General features: G+C 37.7%; 1 protein-coding gene across 1 annotated transcript; it reads left to right on the top strand.

The window, feature by feature from the left end:
- Positions 1–8447: 8447 nt before the first annotated feature.
- Ankrd34b (ankyrin repeat domain 34B) lies at positions 8448–9992 on the top strand. Its single transcript, XM_076856060.1, has one exon. It carries the CDS (start codon positions 8448–8450, stop codon positions 9990–9992), a length of 1545 nt encoding a protein of 514 aa, XP_076712175.1.
- Positions 9993–18116: the final 8124 nt, after the last annotated feature.

Here is an 18116-nt window from a genome sequence, read left to right on the forward strand (position 1 = left end):
GACACCAACCTTAGTGAAAGAAAAGTTCTGAAGGGAAGTGTTCAGATTTAGTGTTGTGGACAAAGGCCTTTACTTGAGGATAGGTTCTTATGAGAGTTTAAAACAACAAAAATCCAAAGCAAGATTTCCCAAATAGAAAGCATATTGCCCTATATGAAAGTATAATATTAATATATGGTACCTGGCAACTTGTTCATATTTCAATGTTTCTTAAATGCTACTTTTTTTCCAAAGATTTTAAAAAATGACCATTACTGCATCTATTATTGTATTGTAGTTACTAGGTGATTTCTATTTTTGATGTTATGTTCCAACTCACTTCTCTAAATTTCTTTGCTGTATTAAATGCATTTATAAATGAAAAATACTAAAAGAAGTCTCTTTTATGATGGCTTTCTCACCATGGCTCTTTTCAAATGTTTTGCTTTAGAATAGACCTTTGAGTTGGAAGCCAAGCTACTAGTGGATTCTAAATTCCTATGTTCCTGAGTCGCAGGTATGTTTATCTCTGGAATAGCTCTTATAGCATGTGACAATGAGGACATAAAATAAAAACGTTTACTTTTGTTGTGTTTACATATATATTTATTGAGAGTTGTTCTTTGTTTGCATTACGAATGATACCAAAGTGGAGAGGAACAAGTTTATTCTTCAGAATGCTTCCTTTCAGGAGCTTAGTCATGGCAACAGCAATGGAAAGTTTGTGCAAAAATACTTTTGATAATATCATGAATTATGTTGCAAAAAGAAGACCTCGTCCGACTCTGTAAATTTTACATGTATGCTATGCTCTTTTCTGTATGCATGTTTTATTTTACAATAAATAGATAAGAGTGACATACGAAAGAGTATATGAAATAGGTACTATTTAAATACTACTGATAAAATTACACCCCTATACATAGCACCAAGGTTCAGAAAGAGAATATGACTTGAATCTTAGAGGCCTCTGAGTGTCTCTTCCCAATTGCATTGTTCTCCTGACCCCAACCCAAAGATAATTTTCTCTTTTTTTTTTTTTTTATTTATTTTATTTTTTTATTTTTTTCTTTTTTTAACAAGTTTTTATTTGTTCTTTTTAGATACAAATGAAAGTAGAGTGTATTTTGACATATCATACATACATGGAGTATAACTTCCCATTCTTTTTTTTTTCTTTTTTTTTTTTATTCAAAACATTACAACGATTTCAGAATCACATCGGTTACACATCCACATTTTTACATAATACCATAATAGTAACTGTTGTATTCTGCTACCTTTCCTATCCTCTACTATCCCCCCTCCCCTCCCCTCCCCTCTTCTCTCTCTACCCCATCTATTGTAATTCATTTCTCTTCTTATTTTTTTCCCATTCCCCTCACAAACTCTTATATGTAATTTTGCATAACTATGAGGGTCTCCTTTCATTTCCAAGCAATTTCCCTTTTCTCTCCCTTTCCCTCCCACTTCATGACTCTGCTTAATGTTAATCTTTTCCTCCTGCTCTTCCTCCCTGCTCTGTTCTTGGTTGCTCTCATTATATCAAAGAAGACATTTGGCATTTGTTTTTTAGGGATTGGCTAGCTTCACTTAGCATAATCTGCTCTAGTGCCATCCATTTCCCTGCAAATTCCATGATTTTGTCATTTCTTAGTGCTGCGTAGTACTCCATTGTGTATAAATGCCACATTTTTTTTATCCATTCATCTATTGAGGGGCATCGGGGTTGGTTCCACAGTCTAGCTATTGTGAATTGTGCTGCTATGAACATCGATGTGGCAGTATCCCTGTAGTACGCTCTTTTGAGGTCTTCAGGGAATAGTCCGAGAAGGGCAATAGCTGGGTCAAATGGTGGTTCCATTCCCAGCTTTCCCAGGAATCTCCATACTGCAGATCATTTTCTCTTAACTTTTATGTTTATCATTCCTTTTGCTTTCATTTTTGTTTCCTACTTATAAATGATCTGTAAGTTAAATAATTGTATCTTTAAAAAAAAACCTGGGTGGCAAGCACAAAATTATACAAATCAGGAAAGAGCAATATTGCAATATATGATGGCAGCTCTCAGAAGATAAATTGGGCAGTCTCTGCATCTCGGTCTGGCTGAGCGTCCATGTGTGCTTGCAAGAGCTCCTGTAGGCAAGGTCAAGAGTGAATGGGGTCCTGGGAAGCGTGGGGCTCACCATTACAGGGCCGCTGGCAGGGCACAGTGTAGACCAGTACTGGTATCTAAAGGGAATGAATGGGCTGTTCAGTCTTTCTCCTCTGAAGCCCACCAGAGATGAAATGAGCACCATCGTTGCCACAGAAGACAAATGTAGAAGGGAGAACAGAGACGTGGTTGGGACACAGCAAGCAAAGACAAGAACTGAGAGCCGGCTCCCCCTGGGATTTGGTCCTCTGCTAACAGATGGAGAAATGGCCAAGTGATCTTAGAGAGGGTATCTTTGGTACCCATTATCCCAACATTTCCCTTCAGCATTTTCCTGGGGGGTGGGTGCCTTTCCTCCCTGAAGATCTCTAGTCCTTGGTGTCTCGTGCTCTCCTTTTTCCTTGTTTCACTATTTCATCTTTGTCAATTACATCCTCCAGTAAATTTTTGAGAGTTTGTCCTAGTTCTTGTCCAATGGCGTAGCTAAATATAGAATTTGAAACAGGTTCATTTTCCTTCAGAATTTTAAAGCTATTCCTCCATTGTTTTCATCGTTATTATTGGTAGATGTGAAACTATAGTAATGCTGGATCCTTAAGTATGAAACTTATTACCACAGTCCCTGAACCCTACCTCTAAACCTGTGGAATCTTCTCTGTTTTAGAAATTTACAACCAGGTTTTATAAGTATGGTTGGCTTTCATTTATTGTGGGATGCTCTAATTGTGCCCTTTCAATTTGGTCATTCATGTTCCTTGGACCTAGAAATTTTTGTTGATCTCGTTGATGATTTTCTCTCCTATGCTCCTACCTCTGCCCTCCAGTATTTTTTTCTTTCTGCAACTTCCATTATTTGAATGTTGAAGTTCCTGGTCTGGTCCTCTAATTGTCTTCCCCCCTCTATTCATTTTGTTTGACTATTTTAAAGATTTTTTTTTCTCTTTGACTTTTTTTTTGTCTTAAATTTACACAGACCTTTCATGCAATCAACTGTCAATAATTTAAAAATTTTTTTCTAATTAAAAGTATTTTTTAATTAACATTTAAATTTTTTTTCTAATTAGTTATATATGACAGCAGAATGCATTTCATTTCATTGTGCACAAATGGAGCACAACTTTTCATTTCTCTGGTTGTATATGATGTAGAGTTACACCATTTGTGCAGTCATACATGTACCTAGGTTAATGAGGCCCTTTTCATTCTGCCATCTTTCCTACCCCCATGCCTCCTCTCTCCATTATGGATCAGAATCCTCTTATCAGAGAGAAAATTCGGCCTTTGGTTTTTGGTGATTGGCTTACTTAGCATGATGTTCTCCAACTCCATCCATTTACCTGAAAATGCCATAATTTCATTCTCTTTTAATGCCAAGTAATATTCCATTGTGTATATATACCACAGTTTCTTCATCCATTCATCTATTGGAGGGCATTTATGTTGCTTCCACAGTTTAGCCATTGTGAATTTGCTGCTATAAATACTGAAGTAGCCGTGTTACTATAGTATGCTGTTTTTAATTCTTTAGGGTATAGACTGAGGAGAGGGTAGCTGGGTCAAATAGTGGTTCCATTCCAAGTTTTCTAAGGAATCTCCATACAGCTTTCCAGATTGGTTGCTATCAGCAATGAATGAATGTGCCTTTTCTCCCATATCCTTGCCAACACTTATTGTTGCTTGTATTCTTGATAACTGCCATTCTGACTGCCATGAAATGAAATCTTAGAGTAGTTTTGATTTGCATTTCTCTAATTGCTAGAGATGTTGAACATTTTTTCATATATTTGTTGATTGATTGTATTTCTTCTTCGGAGAAGTGTCTGTTCAGCTCCTTAGTGTATTTACTGATTGGGTTGTTTATATTTTTTGGTATTAAGTTTTTTGAGTTCTTTATAAATCCTGGAGATCAGTGCTCTCTATCTGATGTGTGTGTGGTAAAAATTTGCTCTCTTCACCTCATTGATTGTTTCTTTTGCTGAGAAGAAGCTTTTTAGTTTGAATCCATCCCATTTGTTGATTCTTGATTTTATTTCTTGCGCTTTAGAAGTCTGATTAAGGAAGTCAGGACCTAATCTGACATGATGAAGATTTGAACCTACATTTTCCTCTGTTAGGTGCAGGGTCTCTGGTCTAATTCCTTGGTCCTTGATCCACTTTGATTTGAGTTTTGTGCGTGGTGAGAGATAGGGGTTTAATTTCATTTTGCTGCGTTTGGACTTCCAGTTTTCCCAGCACCATTTATTGAATAAGCTATCTTTTCTCCAATGTGTATTTTCGTGGCCTTTGTCTAGTAAGAGATACTTTAGAGATCTTATCAGCCTTCTCATCCAGCTTTTCTGTTGAATTTCCCAGATCTGTGTCATGTTTTTGCTTTTTGAGAACTTTTTTTATGGAATCTCATATTCTTTTTTTTATACGATTTTATTCTTATAATGCAGTTACAATATCTTGTTCATGTGAGGATAATGAGTTTTGAAATTTTCATTTTCCTAACATCTATTTCCTCCAAGTTGCTTATTTCTTTTACTCTGATGTCTGTCTTCAATGTAGGAGGCACTTTGGTTTGTTTTTGAGCACACAGGTGAGGCTTGTCACGTGTAAGCTTCACTGTGGGATTATCTGGTGGCATGTAGGGGAACCTGCCTAGATGTTGTCTCTAGCAGATCCAACTCTTGAGAGAAGAGTATAGCAGGGGTAAGGGATGGCTTCCGGCCTTCTTGAAACTGAGCTGGGGGGTCCCCCAGGCAGTGGTCAATAAGTGAAACACTTATTCCCGGTTTTCTGTTGTTGTTCTCAAATATGCCTAGTGTCTCCAACCCAGAAATCTGCTTTCACCATTTCAGCACACCTCTGTGTAAGGAAAGAACCAAATGAAGGAAAGAGAGGGGAGAGGTGTCCCAATAGTAGCAGGTTTATTAGGGACAAACCTGCGGAAGGGATCCAGTGGAGACTGAGACCCGTCTTCCAACTTCTGCTTATAGCCTGGGGTCATTATAGGGACTTGAGAGAGTGGGAGAAATTTTGCATTTAGGCTGTTGCTAGGGGGTTGTCAGGAAAGGATGCTTGTGGTCTCACTGTTGGTCTTGTGGTCTCATTGTTGAAGTGGTCATTGTTTCAGGTCGAACCAAGATAACAGAGTATTGTCTGGGGGTTTAGTTGGAGTAACTGGGAGGTGACTCTTGTTCGAAGATGAAGGATATGTTTCAAAATGGCAGTACCTGTGTCAAGTTCTCCCTAACATTCTGGACATCCAGAATGGGAGAGCGGCACTGGTCTACTGCGAGTGACTTGGAGTTGTGGGAACCACCTAAGACAGTGCTTCCTGTGCACACAAATCACATGGGATCTAGTGAAGAGGTAGGTGCTGATGCAGTAGCTCGGGCCTGAGTCTGAGATCTGCTGGCTAGTAAGCTTTTTGCTGCTGGTCTGAGGTGAGATCACACTTCCAGCAGCAAGGACCCAAGACTTCTCTAACAGCTTTTCACCTGGCCCTCCTTACTTTCCGTGAATTTTTCATCACTATCGTCACCCCAGTTCTAAAGCTTCTGGCTACTGCCTTCAGGATTCTGCGGTGTGTGTGGAGTTAGTTCTCAGTTTTATCTTTATCGTTGCTGACTCAAGGCCCAGCTTTCTCAGGTTGATAGTCAGTTGCTACTGGCTTACCAGCTTACTAGCTTCCAAAATGTCACTGTCCCCTTTGTTTAAGCCTTTCACCCGCTGCCACCGACCTAACACCCTTCTTTCATTTTCCCTCTATCTTTTGGGGGTGGGGGGCGTAATTCTTTCATTTTGTGGTGCGGTGGGGATTGGTCAGGAAGAAGCAAAATTGTGTGTGTTCTGCCATATTAACCCTAACTCTAACCATCTGCTAAAGTATTTCCCTCAATTTGGTTATATCTGTGTAAACAGAGTTTGTTTTGTAATTCATAACTACTGTGGTATGCCTCTGGGTCTTTGCATACAGTGTTCTCTAGTTCTCTCTTTCTCTTTTGTCTGACTGCCAAATTCTTTGTTTTTTATTTTAATTTTTATTTTCTTTGCAGTGTTGGGGATTGCTAGGCAAGCACTCTACTACCCAGCTGCACCCACAGCCCTATCTGACACAGATTCAGGGCTGGCTTCTGTGAAGCCCCCTTTGTTTCAGAGTTGTTAAAGCTGTTGTGTTGTCGTGATTCTTCCTGTAGCCAGCTGTTTATACAATAATCCAGCTATGCAGTATTTTCCAAAGATTGTGAACTCCTCAGGGTAGGCTTGTGTCTTTGCATCTCAGTACCCAGTACATGTAAGAGCTTATAGACACCTAACAATTGAATTAATTTCTGTGCATGTCTATATTTTTCTTTTCTTTTTATTTTCTGCTCTCTCTGTCTTTCCTTTATATTGAGGCTATTATATCACATGTTCAAGGCCAACCTGGGCAACTGACCAAGACTCCATCTCAAAACAAAATAAAAAGTTTGGGGATGTAGGTCAGTAATAGGGCATTTGCCTAACATGTGCAAGGCTCTCAGTTCAATCCTTCAATCCCCAGTCCTGGGCGGGGAAGAAAAGTCAATGATTAGTATAAATAACAGTTCTCAATTTCTAAAAACTACCCTATTAAATTAGATTTAAATATCATATAAACATCCATTTTACATCTAAATATCAATAAAAAACAAAATTTCCCTTAGCCTTAATGAAGACATATTATTACCCCCGACTAAAGTGATCTATTGAAGGAGTTTGAATTTAAAATATTTAAATAAATTAAATATAAATCTTTTTTAGTTTCAATGATTTTTTTTTTAAGTCTACCAAGCTTCCAGGGCTCCTTTCAAGTTTCTTGCCTATAAGACCTTTTTAGAGCAAATGAACTACTGTTAAAATTTAACCCAAACTTTGGATTGTGCAGAGGGGAATGGGGGAGGGGCAGAGGGATGGGGATGGGAAAGATGGTGGAATGAGGTGGACATTATTACCCTATATACATGTATGATTACACTACTGGTCTGACTCTGCATCATGTTCAGCCACAGGAAGGAGAAGTTGTGCTCCATTTGTGTACAATGTGTCAAAATGCATTTTGCTGTCATGAATAACTAACTAGAACAAAAAAATTTTAACCCAGAAATTGTTAATAATGCCATAGTCTAGTCAGCATATAATTTAAATAATGGAATCAATAAAAATGTACAATCACGCTCACCATTGCTAGCTTAGTGTGAATTTCAGACATCATGTCAGCTCTCTTAAAGTTTTGTAGACCAAATAATTTTTCATCACCTAACAAAACATAAAAATGCCTTTCAAATTGAAAATCTAGTATCACTTGCATTATTTAAGAGCATGTTTAAGTAATTTAATATTAGAGCTTTTACATTAAGCTACTATAAACGTGCTATATTTTAGTTGATTCAATTGCAATTATACAGAACGTTGGCATTTTTACTTAAATTTACTTTTTACTATTATTCATTTAAAAATATTTTTCACTGCCAGGCGCTGTGGCGCATGCTTGTAATTCTAGTGCCTCATGAGGCAAAGGCAGAAGGATTTCGAGTTCAAAGCCAGCCTTAGCAACAGTGAGGCCCTAAGCAACTCAGTGAGATCCTGTCTCTAAATAAAACACAAAATAAGGACTGGGGTCGTGGCTCAGTGGTAGATGCTTGCCTAGCATGCATGAGGCACTGGGTTCGATTCTCAGTACCACATAAATGTAAAATAAAGATAGTGTGTCCACCTAAAACTTAAGAATAAATATTTTAATAAATAAAATACAAAATAGGGCTGGGATGTATGTGGCTCAGTGGTTGAGTGCCCCTGAGATTAATCCTCAGTACCAAAAAATTATATATATGTATGTATGTTTTTTTCCACAGGCCTGGGCTGTAGCTTAGTGGTAGAGTGCTTGCCTAGCATGTGTGAGACTCTGGGTTCGATCCTCAGCACCACAGAAATAAAGCTATTGTGTCCATTTACAACTAAAAATAATTTTAAAAATATTTTTCACAGGTAAAAAAATAAGTGGATTATTATTTAAAGTGAGCTTCAGGGAATAACATGTTGGCATTCCATCATAAATATTCAAGGATGACTTCAAAAATACATTTTAGTTTGTAATTCCCTAAAGGTCATTTCTTTTCTAAAATTTACTTTGCAATTCATGATTTTTCTCTGCATCTGTTAATAGCATAATCCAATGTATGTCCCCTTTATACCTATTTCAGAAATTGTGAGTGACAAAATGAATGTAAATTGGGACGTTGATTCCCACTAATCTTTTGGTCTTCATCTTCTTTGATAACCAGCTATTGATTTCTGACTTTTGAAGATGGATGAAGGTACAGAAATTTCAAGTGATGGAAATTCCTTGATCAAAGCAGTCCATCAGAGCCGACTTCGCCTCACAAGACTTTTGCTAGAAGGTGGTGCCTACATCAATGAGAGCAATGACCGCGGGGAAACGCCTTTAATGATTGCTTGTAAGACCAAACATGTCGATCACCAGAGTGTCAGTAAAGCCAAAATGGTGAAGTACCTGTTAGAAAACAGTGCTGATCCCAATATACAGGACAAATCTGGGAAAACTGCCCTGATGCACGCTTGCTTAGAAAAAGCTGGTCCAGAAGTTGTTTCTTTGCTCCTAAAGAGCGGGGCTGACCTCAGCTTGCAAGACCATTCTGGTTACTCAGCTCTTGTTTATGCAATAAATGCAGAAGACAGGGAGACCCTGAAAGTTCTCCTTAGTGCTTGCAAGGCAAAGGGGAAAGAGGTCATCATTATAACCACTGCAAAATCACCCTCTGGGAGGCACACTACTAAACAGTACCTAAATGTGCCTCCTGCAGATATCGATGGGTGTCATTCCCCAGCCACCTGCACCACTCCTTCCGAGATAGACATCAAAACAGCCTCATCGCAACTTTCACATTTTTCTGAAACTGAACTGACGCTTTTTGGCTTTAAAGATGGGGAGGCCTGCGGAAGCAGTGATGATACCTGGGAACCAGGTTCCCCTGTGAGGAAGCCTGCAGTGTCCCCTAATGGGCCCAAGCTATCCCAGGGTCCAGCCTGGATCAAAAGTACCCCGTTATTAAAGCACCAGAACAGAGTGGCCTCCTTGCAAGAGGAGTTCCTGGATATTACACCAGAGGAAGAATTCTCCTCCAAAACCAATGGGCTGGCACTTTCTAAGCGATTCATCACAAGGCACCAAAGCATTGATGTAAAAGATACTGCGCATTTGCTCAGAACCTTTGATCAGGCTGGTTCAAGGAAGATGTCATATGATGAAATAAATTATCAATCTCTGTTTCCAGATGGCAATCAGCCATGCGCTGAAATTCCTGTTGACCAGGACCCAGACCCTAACCAGACGATATTTACCTCCACCTTGAGAAGCATAGTTCAAAAAAGAAACTCAGGGGCGAATCACTACAGCTCTGATTCCCAGCTCTCAGAAGGCCTTATTCCACCAACTTTAGAAGATGGCAAAGCATTTACAGGAAAAAAGAAGATCCTCTCGCCATCTCCTTCACTGTTGTCAGGCTCCAAAGAATTGTCAGAGACCATCCCCCCAGGGCCCCTGAGCAGGAGAAATCATGCAGTTTTAGAAAGGCGGGGTTCTGGAGCTTTCCCTTTAGATCACAATATTATGCAGACCAGGCCTGGGTTTCTGCCACCCTTAAATGTAAATCCTCACCCTCCCATCTCAGATATCAATGTCAACAATAGGATTTGCAGCCTTCTTTCTTGTGGTCAAAAAGTGCTTATGCCAACAGTTCCTATTTTCCCTAAAGAATTAAAAAGTAAAAAAATGTTGTTAAGGAGACAGTCTTTGCAAACAGAACAAATTAAGCAATTGGTAAATTTTTAAGAGAAGGCTACAAAACACATTGTCTTCAGATGTCTGTGTCAGAGAAATACACACCTAGAAAAGAAAGCTTAAATGTCCATCCTTTTAAGTCTTGTAATTGGTTAGCCCATTGTGGTTAGGTAGACTAAAATATTATATGTTTTGAATTAAGCACTGTGAACACATGCATATTGTATAGCTTCTGCTAAGGGAATTCTCTCAAACAAAATGAAAGCTATTTTTCTCAAAGCTTCCAATATTTATCAGCCTTCATGTGGTCCAGGTTTTCCATTTAAACAAAAATGAGCAAAGAAAGGTCACAATATTTTGAAGATTTTTAAAAAAAAATTTCAGAAATGTTTTTATTAGGAAACAATGTTTTCAAGTCATAATTATTTACCATTTCATGTCAACAAATAAGGTGGTGATTTTCCACAATGCAAAAAGCATAAAAGAAAATGACAGCTCTAAAATGTTCTAACTTCAAACAACCCAAGCTACAAAGAAAGAAAGATCAAATTCTGAAAAAAAAAAAAAATGTTGACTGCAGGTAGGTTAAGAGTTAATTTAAAAATTTAAAAGGTCAAAACACTATAGTTAAAATAGGCCACCCGTATTCCTGGTGTCAGCTAAATCAGTATCAAACTGGCAGGGTCAGGGATTTTACAAGCTACCAATAACCTATGCCAAGTTTTTTGTGTGCTTTTTATTTTGCTTTGGTTGTTTTTAAACAACCTTATATACACTGCTGTCTTATGGTATTATTCTTGTACCACATCTTTTAATTCCTGTTATTTTTGGAAGTAGCATCTACAGGTTTCCAATAACAAGATAATACAGAATTAAAAAAGCATTCTTCCTAAATTACATCAAAATATACTTGTCTTCCAAAAAGAAAAAAAAAACAACCAACAAGAAAAAATAAAAGGTTGACATTTATCACAAACAGAAACTAAATGCTTGCTTCATTTTAAAAAAGAAAGGCCAATTATTAGATTAGTTTAGGTAAACTTAAAATTAAGAAAGCCAGTAGAAACTTAATGACAAAATGTGTTAAATATTTGGTCAATATTAAGCAATATCTTTTAATTTCAATATGCAGTTATTAGACATTCATATAATAAAGATACATAAGGATAACCTCAGTGTGACATTCTAATCACGTAGTATTTTAGGACCTGTGCATAACTTCTAAAAAGATAAATGCTACTATTATAAAATATTTAAAAATGACTACATTATCTACATAACTTTAAAGTATGGTGTTTATACAAAGATTACTTACTTCTTTCTAGCAATTCTAAAACAGAATAAACCAAACTATACAAAACCTGAGTGTACTAACCAGAATATTGTCATATACAATATTATTTCTTTGCATTCTGTAATGGGGGAGATCTTAACAATTGGCATGATGCTCTTCTTGGTAATTTGACAAAAGCAAGTTGTAATGTACATAGTGATTATTTATGTCTTGTGGCTCTTATTTTAAAAAGTAATGGGAGGTTTTTCATTTGATGTTTTGAAAAAATTAATATTCATCACATTAGAAATATTTTTTTATTCAGAACTTAAAATTGCACCAGAGGTTCTTAAGTAGGTAAATGTTTTTTGTGAGTTAATGTCAAGAAAAATGCTTGTGTTCAAGTTGTAGGGATACAGTTTAAATTAATATGTAAGTAGATTAGTTCATAAACAAAATGGTATCAATAAAAATTTAAAATATCATTTTGACTATTGCTGATTTTTATTTATTTATTAAATACTAATAATAAATATTTCTACAAATTTCAATGGAAACAGCCACATGTTACTTTGAAGAAATACAAAATCAAGAAAATGACAAAATTTTTATGGGATTAAAAATTTGGGGCCATATTTGGAAGAATTTTTCACCTGCTAGCCATCTTCAGAACATTATAGGTGCTGAGATTGTTGGAGTCCAATTGTAAAGTGATCCCATGGGACTTTTCACTCCATTAAGTGGAATATATACTGTGAGTACCAATGTGCAGATATTTGCAGTGTGTGTGTGTGTGCTTGTGTGTGTGTGTGTGTTGTGGAAGATCTATTTTAAATTATATTTTTAGATTTATGTAAGTATGATTTCATGTTAAATTCTGATGGTACTTCATTTACTAGTTTTACAGGTACCATTTTCAGTCTCTTGGGACTGGTACTTCCAAGAATGTAGCTGACACTAATGGTGAAAATTGTACAGTAGAGGACATCGGGCAGTCCCAGTTACTGAGACAGGTGTTGACAATGTGCATCCAATTTGATTCCCATATGGCTTACTTGAGAGAGAATGAACTAGTGAGGGTGATGAGAAGTATATTCCTCAGGTTTTAAAATTTTTTTATTTCCTGATGCTTTGACATCCTAGGGTCTTGTTGATACTCTTACCTGAATAATAATAATAAAACTTATTTTTTAAATGGGTCTTGCTGTGTGTTACCCAGGCTGACTTCAAATTCCTGGGCTCAAGCAATACTCCTACCTCAGCCTCCCAAATAGCTGGAACTAAAGGCACATCACTGTGCCCAACTCAAAACCTACATTATTAAAACAAGAAGGGTCTAGCCCAATGAGAAGTCATAATTCTTAATAGATTAACATTTGAGTTTATATAGCCTTCTTTGGTGCCAGAACTCCTTATATTGTGTACCTTCTTTGAATGTCTATAGTTTCTTTCTTTCTTTCTTTCTTTTTTTTTTTTTTTAGTTGTAGATGGATACAATACCTTTATTTATTTATTTCTATGTGGTGCTAAGGATTGAACCCAGTGCCTCACATGTGCTGAGCAAGCGCTCACTGGAGCTACAACCCCAGCCCACTTCTACAGTTTGTTTGTTTGTTTTGTTGTTTTTTGCAGTACTAGAAATAGAACCCAAAGGTGTTCTACCACTCAGCTGTATTATCAATCTTTTTTTTTTTTTTTTTTTTTTTTTTTTAAGTTTTGAGACAGGGTCTCACTAAATTGTCGAGGCTAGCTTATGGTCTCCTGCCTCAGCCTCCCGAGTTGCTAGCATTACAAACATTCTGCCTCGGATACAGAATGTCTTCAATTCTTAAAAGGTAGGAAAAGAAAAAACAAACAAACAAACTGGAAAGAATAGTTAATGTTGCAATTAACAACATTAACAACAACAACAACAAAAATTTAAAGAACCTTAATTGGCTAGAACACTGGAACAAAACCAATAGCCTAAAAGCTTAACAGTCATGGATCTCATATGTTTGGGTTTTGAAAATCAGTTGCATAAGATTAAGATGATTGACAATTAATGAGGGAAAAATATGACACTTATTTAATTCCTAGCTTAATATAATTCAAGTATGTTGGGATTGCCAACAGGGATAAGACTATGTTATTAAAAGATTAATCAGTGCCTTCTACTGATTCTGCACTCATAGGTCATATCTGAAACAGTGGTTTTAATTCTAGATACCAAATCTTAAACCAAAGTATATACATAAGAAAATGAAAAAGATGGAAAAGGCACCTTTTTTTGTGTTTTGTTTTGTTTTTGTTTTTTGTTTAGTACTAGAGATTTAATCCAGGGTACTTTACAACTGAGGTTACTACAGAGCCACCTCCCCAGCCCCCAACTTCTTTATATATATATATATATATATATATATATATATATATATATAGAGAGAGAGAGAGAGAGAGAGAGAGAGAGAGAGAGCAAATCACTAAGTTGTTTAGGAACACCTTAAATTGCTGAGGCTGACCTTGAGCTTCTGATCCTCCTGTCTCAGCCTCTGAAGTTGCTGGGATCATAGGTGTGCACCATCACCTACCCTGAAAATGTTTTAAATAGGTTGAATAATTAGTGTTGCTTAGCCTATAGATTAAAGGACTCAATTGAAATGAGCATGTTGGCCTACAATACTCTAAGGACTGATGATTGACTTAGTCCAGAATCCTCCAGATAAAAACAAACTAGGACCAGAAAATGAAGTTACAGAAACACTTCAGTTCCCTTGTAGCTACTAAAAACTCTCTTTCTATGGAAAAGCCTGTTCTAGAAAGATGTTAACTGCCATTTCTAGAAATAAGCAGAGAGGATATTGATCAGATATTTGGCAAAAGAGATTCTATAATGTCCTTTCAACCAGAAGGTTCTTTGAGATAGCCTTTGCTTATTAATAGCATTATGTAAAGTTGGGACAAGTTGAAAACTAATTGTCAAAAATAGATTTTGGGATTTCAATCACCCACAACACTTTTTAGCTATATTTTTGTGTTTATTAAGTGTTGATTATAGTGGCACAAATTTTGATTGCCAGGCAAAATATTTCAATTCAAAGGGGCTTTCTGTCAATTTGAAAAGAAATTTCCTTTGGCATCCAAGGGAAAAACACTTCCACCAAAGGACATAACGATAGTTCCACTACTCACTCTGGATTCCTTTCAAAACGGGGTCATGGTGTTAGTTGGAGTGATCCTCAGAACTACAAAATCAGAGATAGAAGGAATGTGGATGGAATCTGAGGCACACACAGGGGCACCCTTATATTATCATGTCCTGTAGTAAACGTGAACTATCACAACCCCATTAAGACACCATCCTCAAGTCCTCAGAACCCGCAGGGTTGGGGCACATCACCAGAAACTTTTTCAACTATCAGTCCCTGCACAAAACTGTCAGCAGCAGAAGAAGTCCACGTCTGTCTGGGGAAGTCATGGAAGAATCCTTGAAGGAGCCCCAGCTTGGAAGTAGAGCTCAACAGTTTCTGTGAAGAGCACAAGCCCTCTACTCTAACACAGAGGTTGGCTGGTTTGCTGTTTCTTTTTTATTTTTTACCGTATGGGGACGTTTTTGGGCATCATGCATGCTAGGCAAGTCTACCACTGAGCTACACCTACACATCCAAAGCATTTGTTGTTGTTGTTTTAATTGGCCCTTGAATTGACAAAAGTAGCAACAGACTTTCACAAACAAAATTTCAATTAAATTTCCAAAACTGTTATTCTTTCATTCCACAGAAGGGATTAAGAAGAAAGGGACAATGACTAACCTTATTGAAGCTTTTGCAGCACCAGATCCAGGACAGTTCAGTCACCAGGTTAGTCCAACTGGTACTTCTAGCAAGACAGGAACATAAGCAATCTCCTTAAGAGGACTGGAGGCTGGGAGCCCCTCTAGCCTGCCTGCTTTCTTTCCACTCCAATCATGGGACCATGTGGGTAGCTTTATTGAAATTACTGTGTTAATCAACTTTTCAGTGCTTTGACCAAAAGACCTGACAAGAACAACTTAGAAGATGAAAAACTTATTTTGGTTCATGGTTTAGAGGTTCAGTCCATGGTCAGATGATTCCATTGCTCTGGGCCCAAGATGAGGCAGAACATCAAGATGAAAGGCATGGTGCAGGAAAGCTGCTCAGTTTATGACAGCCAGGAAGCGGAGACAGCTTTAAAGTACAAGAAGCCAGACATAATATAGTCCCCAAGTCCATGACCCCATGACCTACTTCCCTGTCAGCCTACAGTACCACCTATTAATCCATTCAAATCATTAATTCATCCAATGGATTAATCACTAAATTAATCTGATACAGTCACCTCTGAATGTCCCTGCATCTACTCATCCATGAGCTTTGGGGGACACCTCATGTCCAAACCACAATAATTATGAAATAATTTAAATAGGTAGTAAAGTAAAAATTACTTAGGGGGCGAGAAGTATATACACAGTGGGGAGAGCAGGGAAGATGGTCTTTAAAAAACTGATGATTAATTTTTTTAGAAAAATCTTTCTTAAAATGGAAGATAAGTTCAGAATCAGGCAGATGGAGTTTTCACTCCCCCTCTCCCCAAAGTTGGTATGAAGTAGAAAAATCAGTGAGCTACTGAGAAACAAAACCACACCTGGCCTCTTTTCTGTTTGGGTCAGTGGCATCACCTGATCTTCTGACATCCAACCTAAAAACGCTAGACCCCTCCCTCTCCCCCATACTCATCTGACTAGTTTTAAACTTTGTAGAATTCTTCCTTTTTAGCCTTTCCTCTATCTGTTGAGCTTCTCCATCCCCCTCTGCTTCCATCATAATTCTGCCCTTCATCTTCTCTCACTTTGAGAATCCTGAGTCTCCTAATTTGTCTCTCTCCTCCTCTGTCACTCTGATCACTTTTCTAACACTCAAAAGTGATTATAACCTTTCTCTACTTAAAAGGTGCAGGGCTGGGGTGGAGGGGCTGGGGTTGTGGCTCAGGAGTAGAGCGTTCACCTAGCACGTGTGAGGCCCTGGGTTCAATCCTCAGCACCACATAAAAATAAATAAAGGTATTGTGTCCAACTACAACTAAAAAATAAATATTAAAAAAAAATGTGCAATGCCTCCCACTGCCTAAGACAAAAGATGCAAAGTTTAGTACAGAAAAGGAATGCAGGCCCTGTCTCAGAGTCTAGTATCCCACAGGTAATTTTTTAAAATGTCTATGTCAGATCAGTATCTTCCCCACTGGCTGGTGTGCCCCCTCCGACTGCAAGGCCCTTCCTATGAGTGAACCCAATTCATCTTTCAACACACAGCCCAAGTGTGCCCTCCCTGCTGTCTCCTTCAGGCTCTCACCACCCCCAGGATCTATCTGAGGAGTTTTAGCAAGTGTGCAACTCATCATTCACATCTCTCTCTCTCTCCCTATTAGAACATAAGCTCCTTAGGGTAGGAACCTGTTTCCTTCCTTCCTCAGAGTTCCTACTGAGCTGGGAGGATTCATGGGATTCTCATTTAAAAAATAAAACAGGTGACTGGTGCCCAGACCAAAGGATGATGGGTATAAAGAGGGGAGAGAAGTAATTACAGCAAGTAGAAGGCTAACATTGATTGGGCCACTCCAACACTATACCCTGAGCTCCTGCTGCTGAGGGCCCCAGAGCTCCCTAGGATCCCTCCCTACTACTTGAAGATCTCATTATCAGCTGTTCTTGGCTCCACTTATTCATTATCTTCTCATTTTCTATAGAAAGATTTCTTTACACTACTGTCATTTTTCTTGCATTGATTCATGACTGTATGACTATAAGTAGGTTATAAGCTCCTACTAGGTAGACTTACATCTTAGTTAATGAAGTTAGAGAGCATTTTTCTATATATTCACTAAATATCCAATTAAATATGGGTGTATGTGTGTGTGTGTGCAAAGAACCAAAATCTTAGCAAATAAGCAAATAAACAAACTGTTCCAAATTACTTTTAATAATTTCCCACTGGATAAATTAGTACATATTTGAATAATTAGCAATTCTATCACTCTTACAGGGCCAAAATCAACTGTGCTTTTCTTTAATTTTTTATTAGTTCATTATATTCATATATAACAGTGGAATTCATTTTGACATATTCATAAATGCATATAACATCATTTGTTCTATTTTAATACCTTGCTCACTCACCCCCTCCCCTGATTCCCTTTCTCTGCTCTATTGATCTTCCTTCTATTATTATTTTTAAATTGGTGTGTAATAGTTCTACAAAATTAATTGTGATATACTCATATATGCTCTTATGGTTTAGATATTTTAGATGTTCCCCAAAAGCTCACATATGAGACGATGCAAAATGATTCAGTTATGAGAGTTTTATCCTAATTAGTGCATTAGTACCTAGTAGGGATTAACTGGGTGGTGAATGTCCACAAGTAGGGTATGGCTGGAGGAGGCGGGTCATTGAGGGCGTGACTTGGGGTGTATATTCTGTCCCTGAAGACAGGAGCTCGCTCTGTTTCCTGACGTCATGTTCCTAGCTGCTTTCCTCCCCTATACTCTTCTGCCATGATATTCTGCCTCACCTTGGGTGGCCAAGGAAAAAAAGTTGGCAGGTGATGGTCTAAGACTTCTGAAACTGTGAGTCCTAAAGTAGACTTTTTCTCCTCTAATTATTCTTGTCAGGTCTTTTGGTCACATCAGGGAAATAACTGACTAAAATCATGCACATAGCATAAGTTAGTCATTCTGAATTTTTGAACAACTGAATGAATCTCTTATCAGAGTTAGGGTTAGGGTTGCTCTGCCAGTCTTGGGCAATAGCATTTGGAGGCTTTGGGATCTCAATACGTTAGACTGGAGAACTAGAGAAGGGACAAATAGTTAATACTTAACCATTTACCTATTTTAGTGTTTGAACTTC

Source organism: Callospermophilus lateralis, chromosome 5 (genome assembly GCF_048772815.1).
Source record: "Callospermophilus lateralis isolate mCalLat2 chromosome 5, mCalLat2.hap1, whole genome shotgun sequence".
NCBI lineage: Eukaryota > Metazoa > Chordata > Mammalia > Rodentia > Sciuridae > Callospermophilus > Callospermophilus lateralis.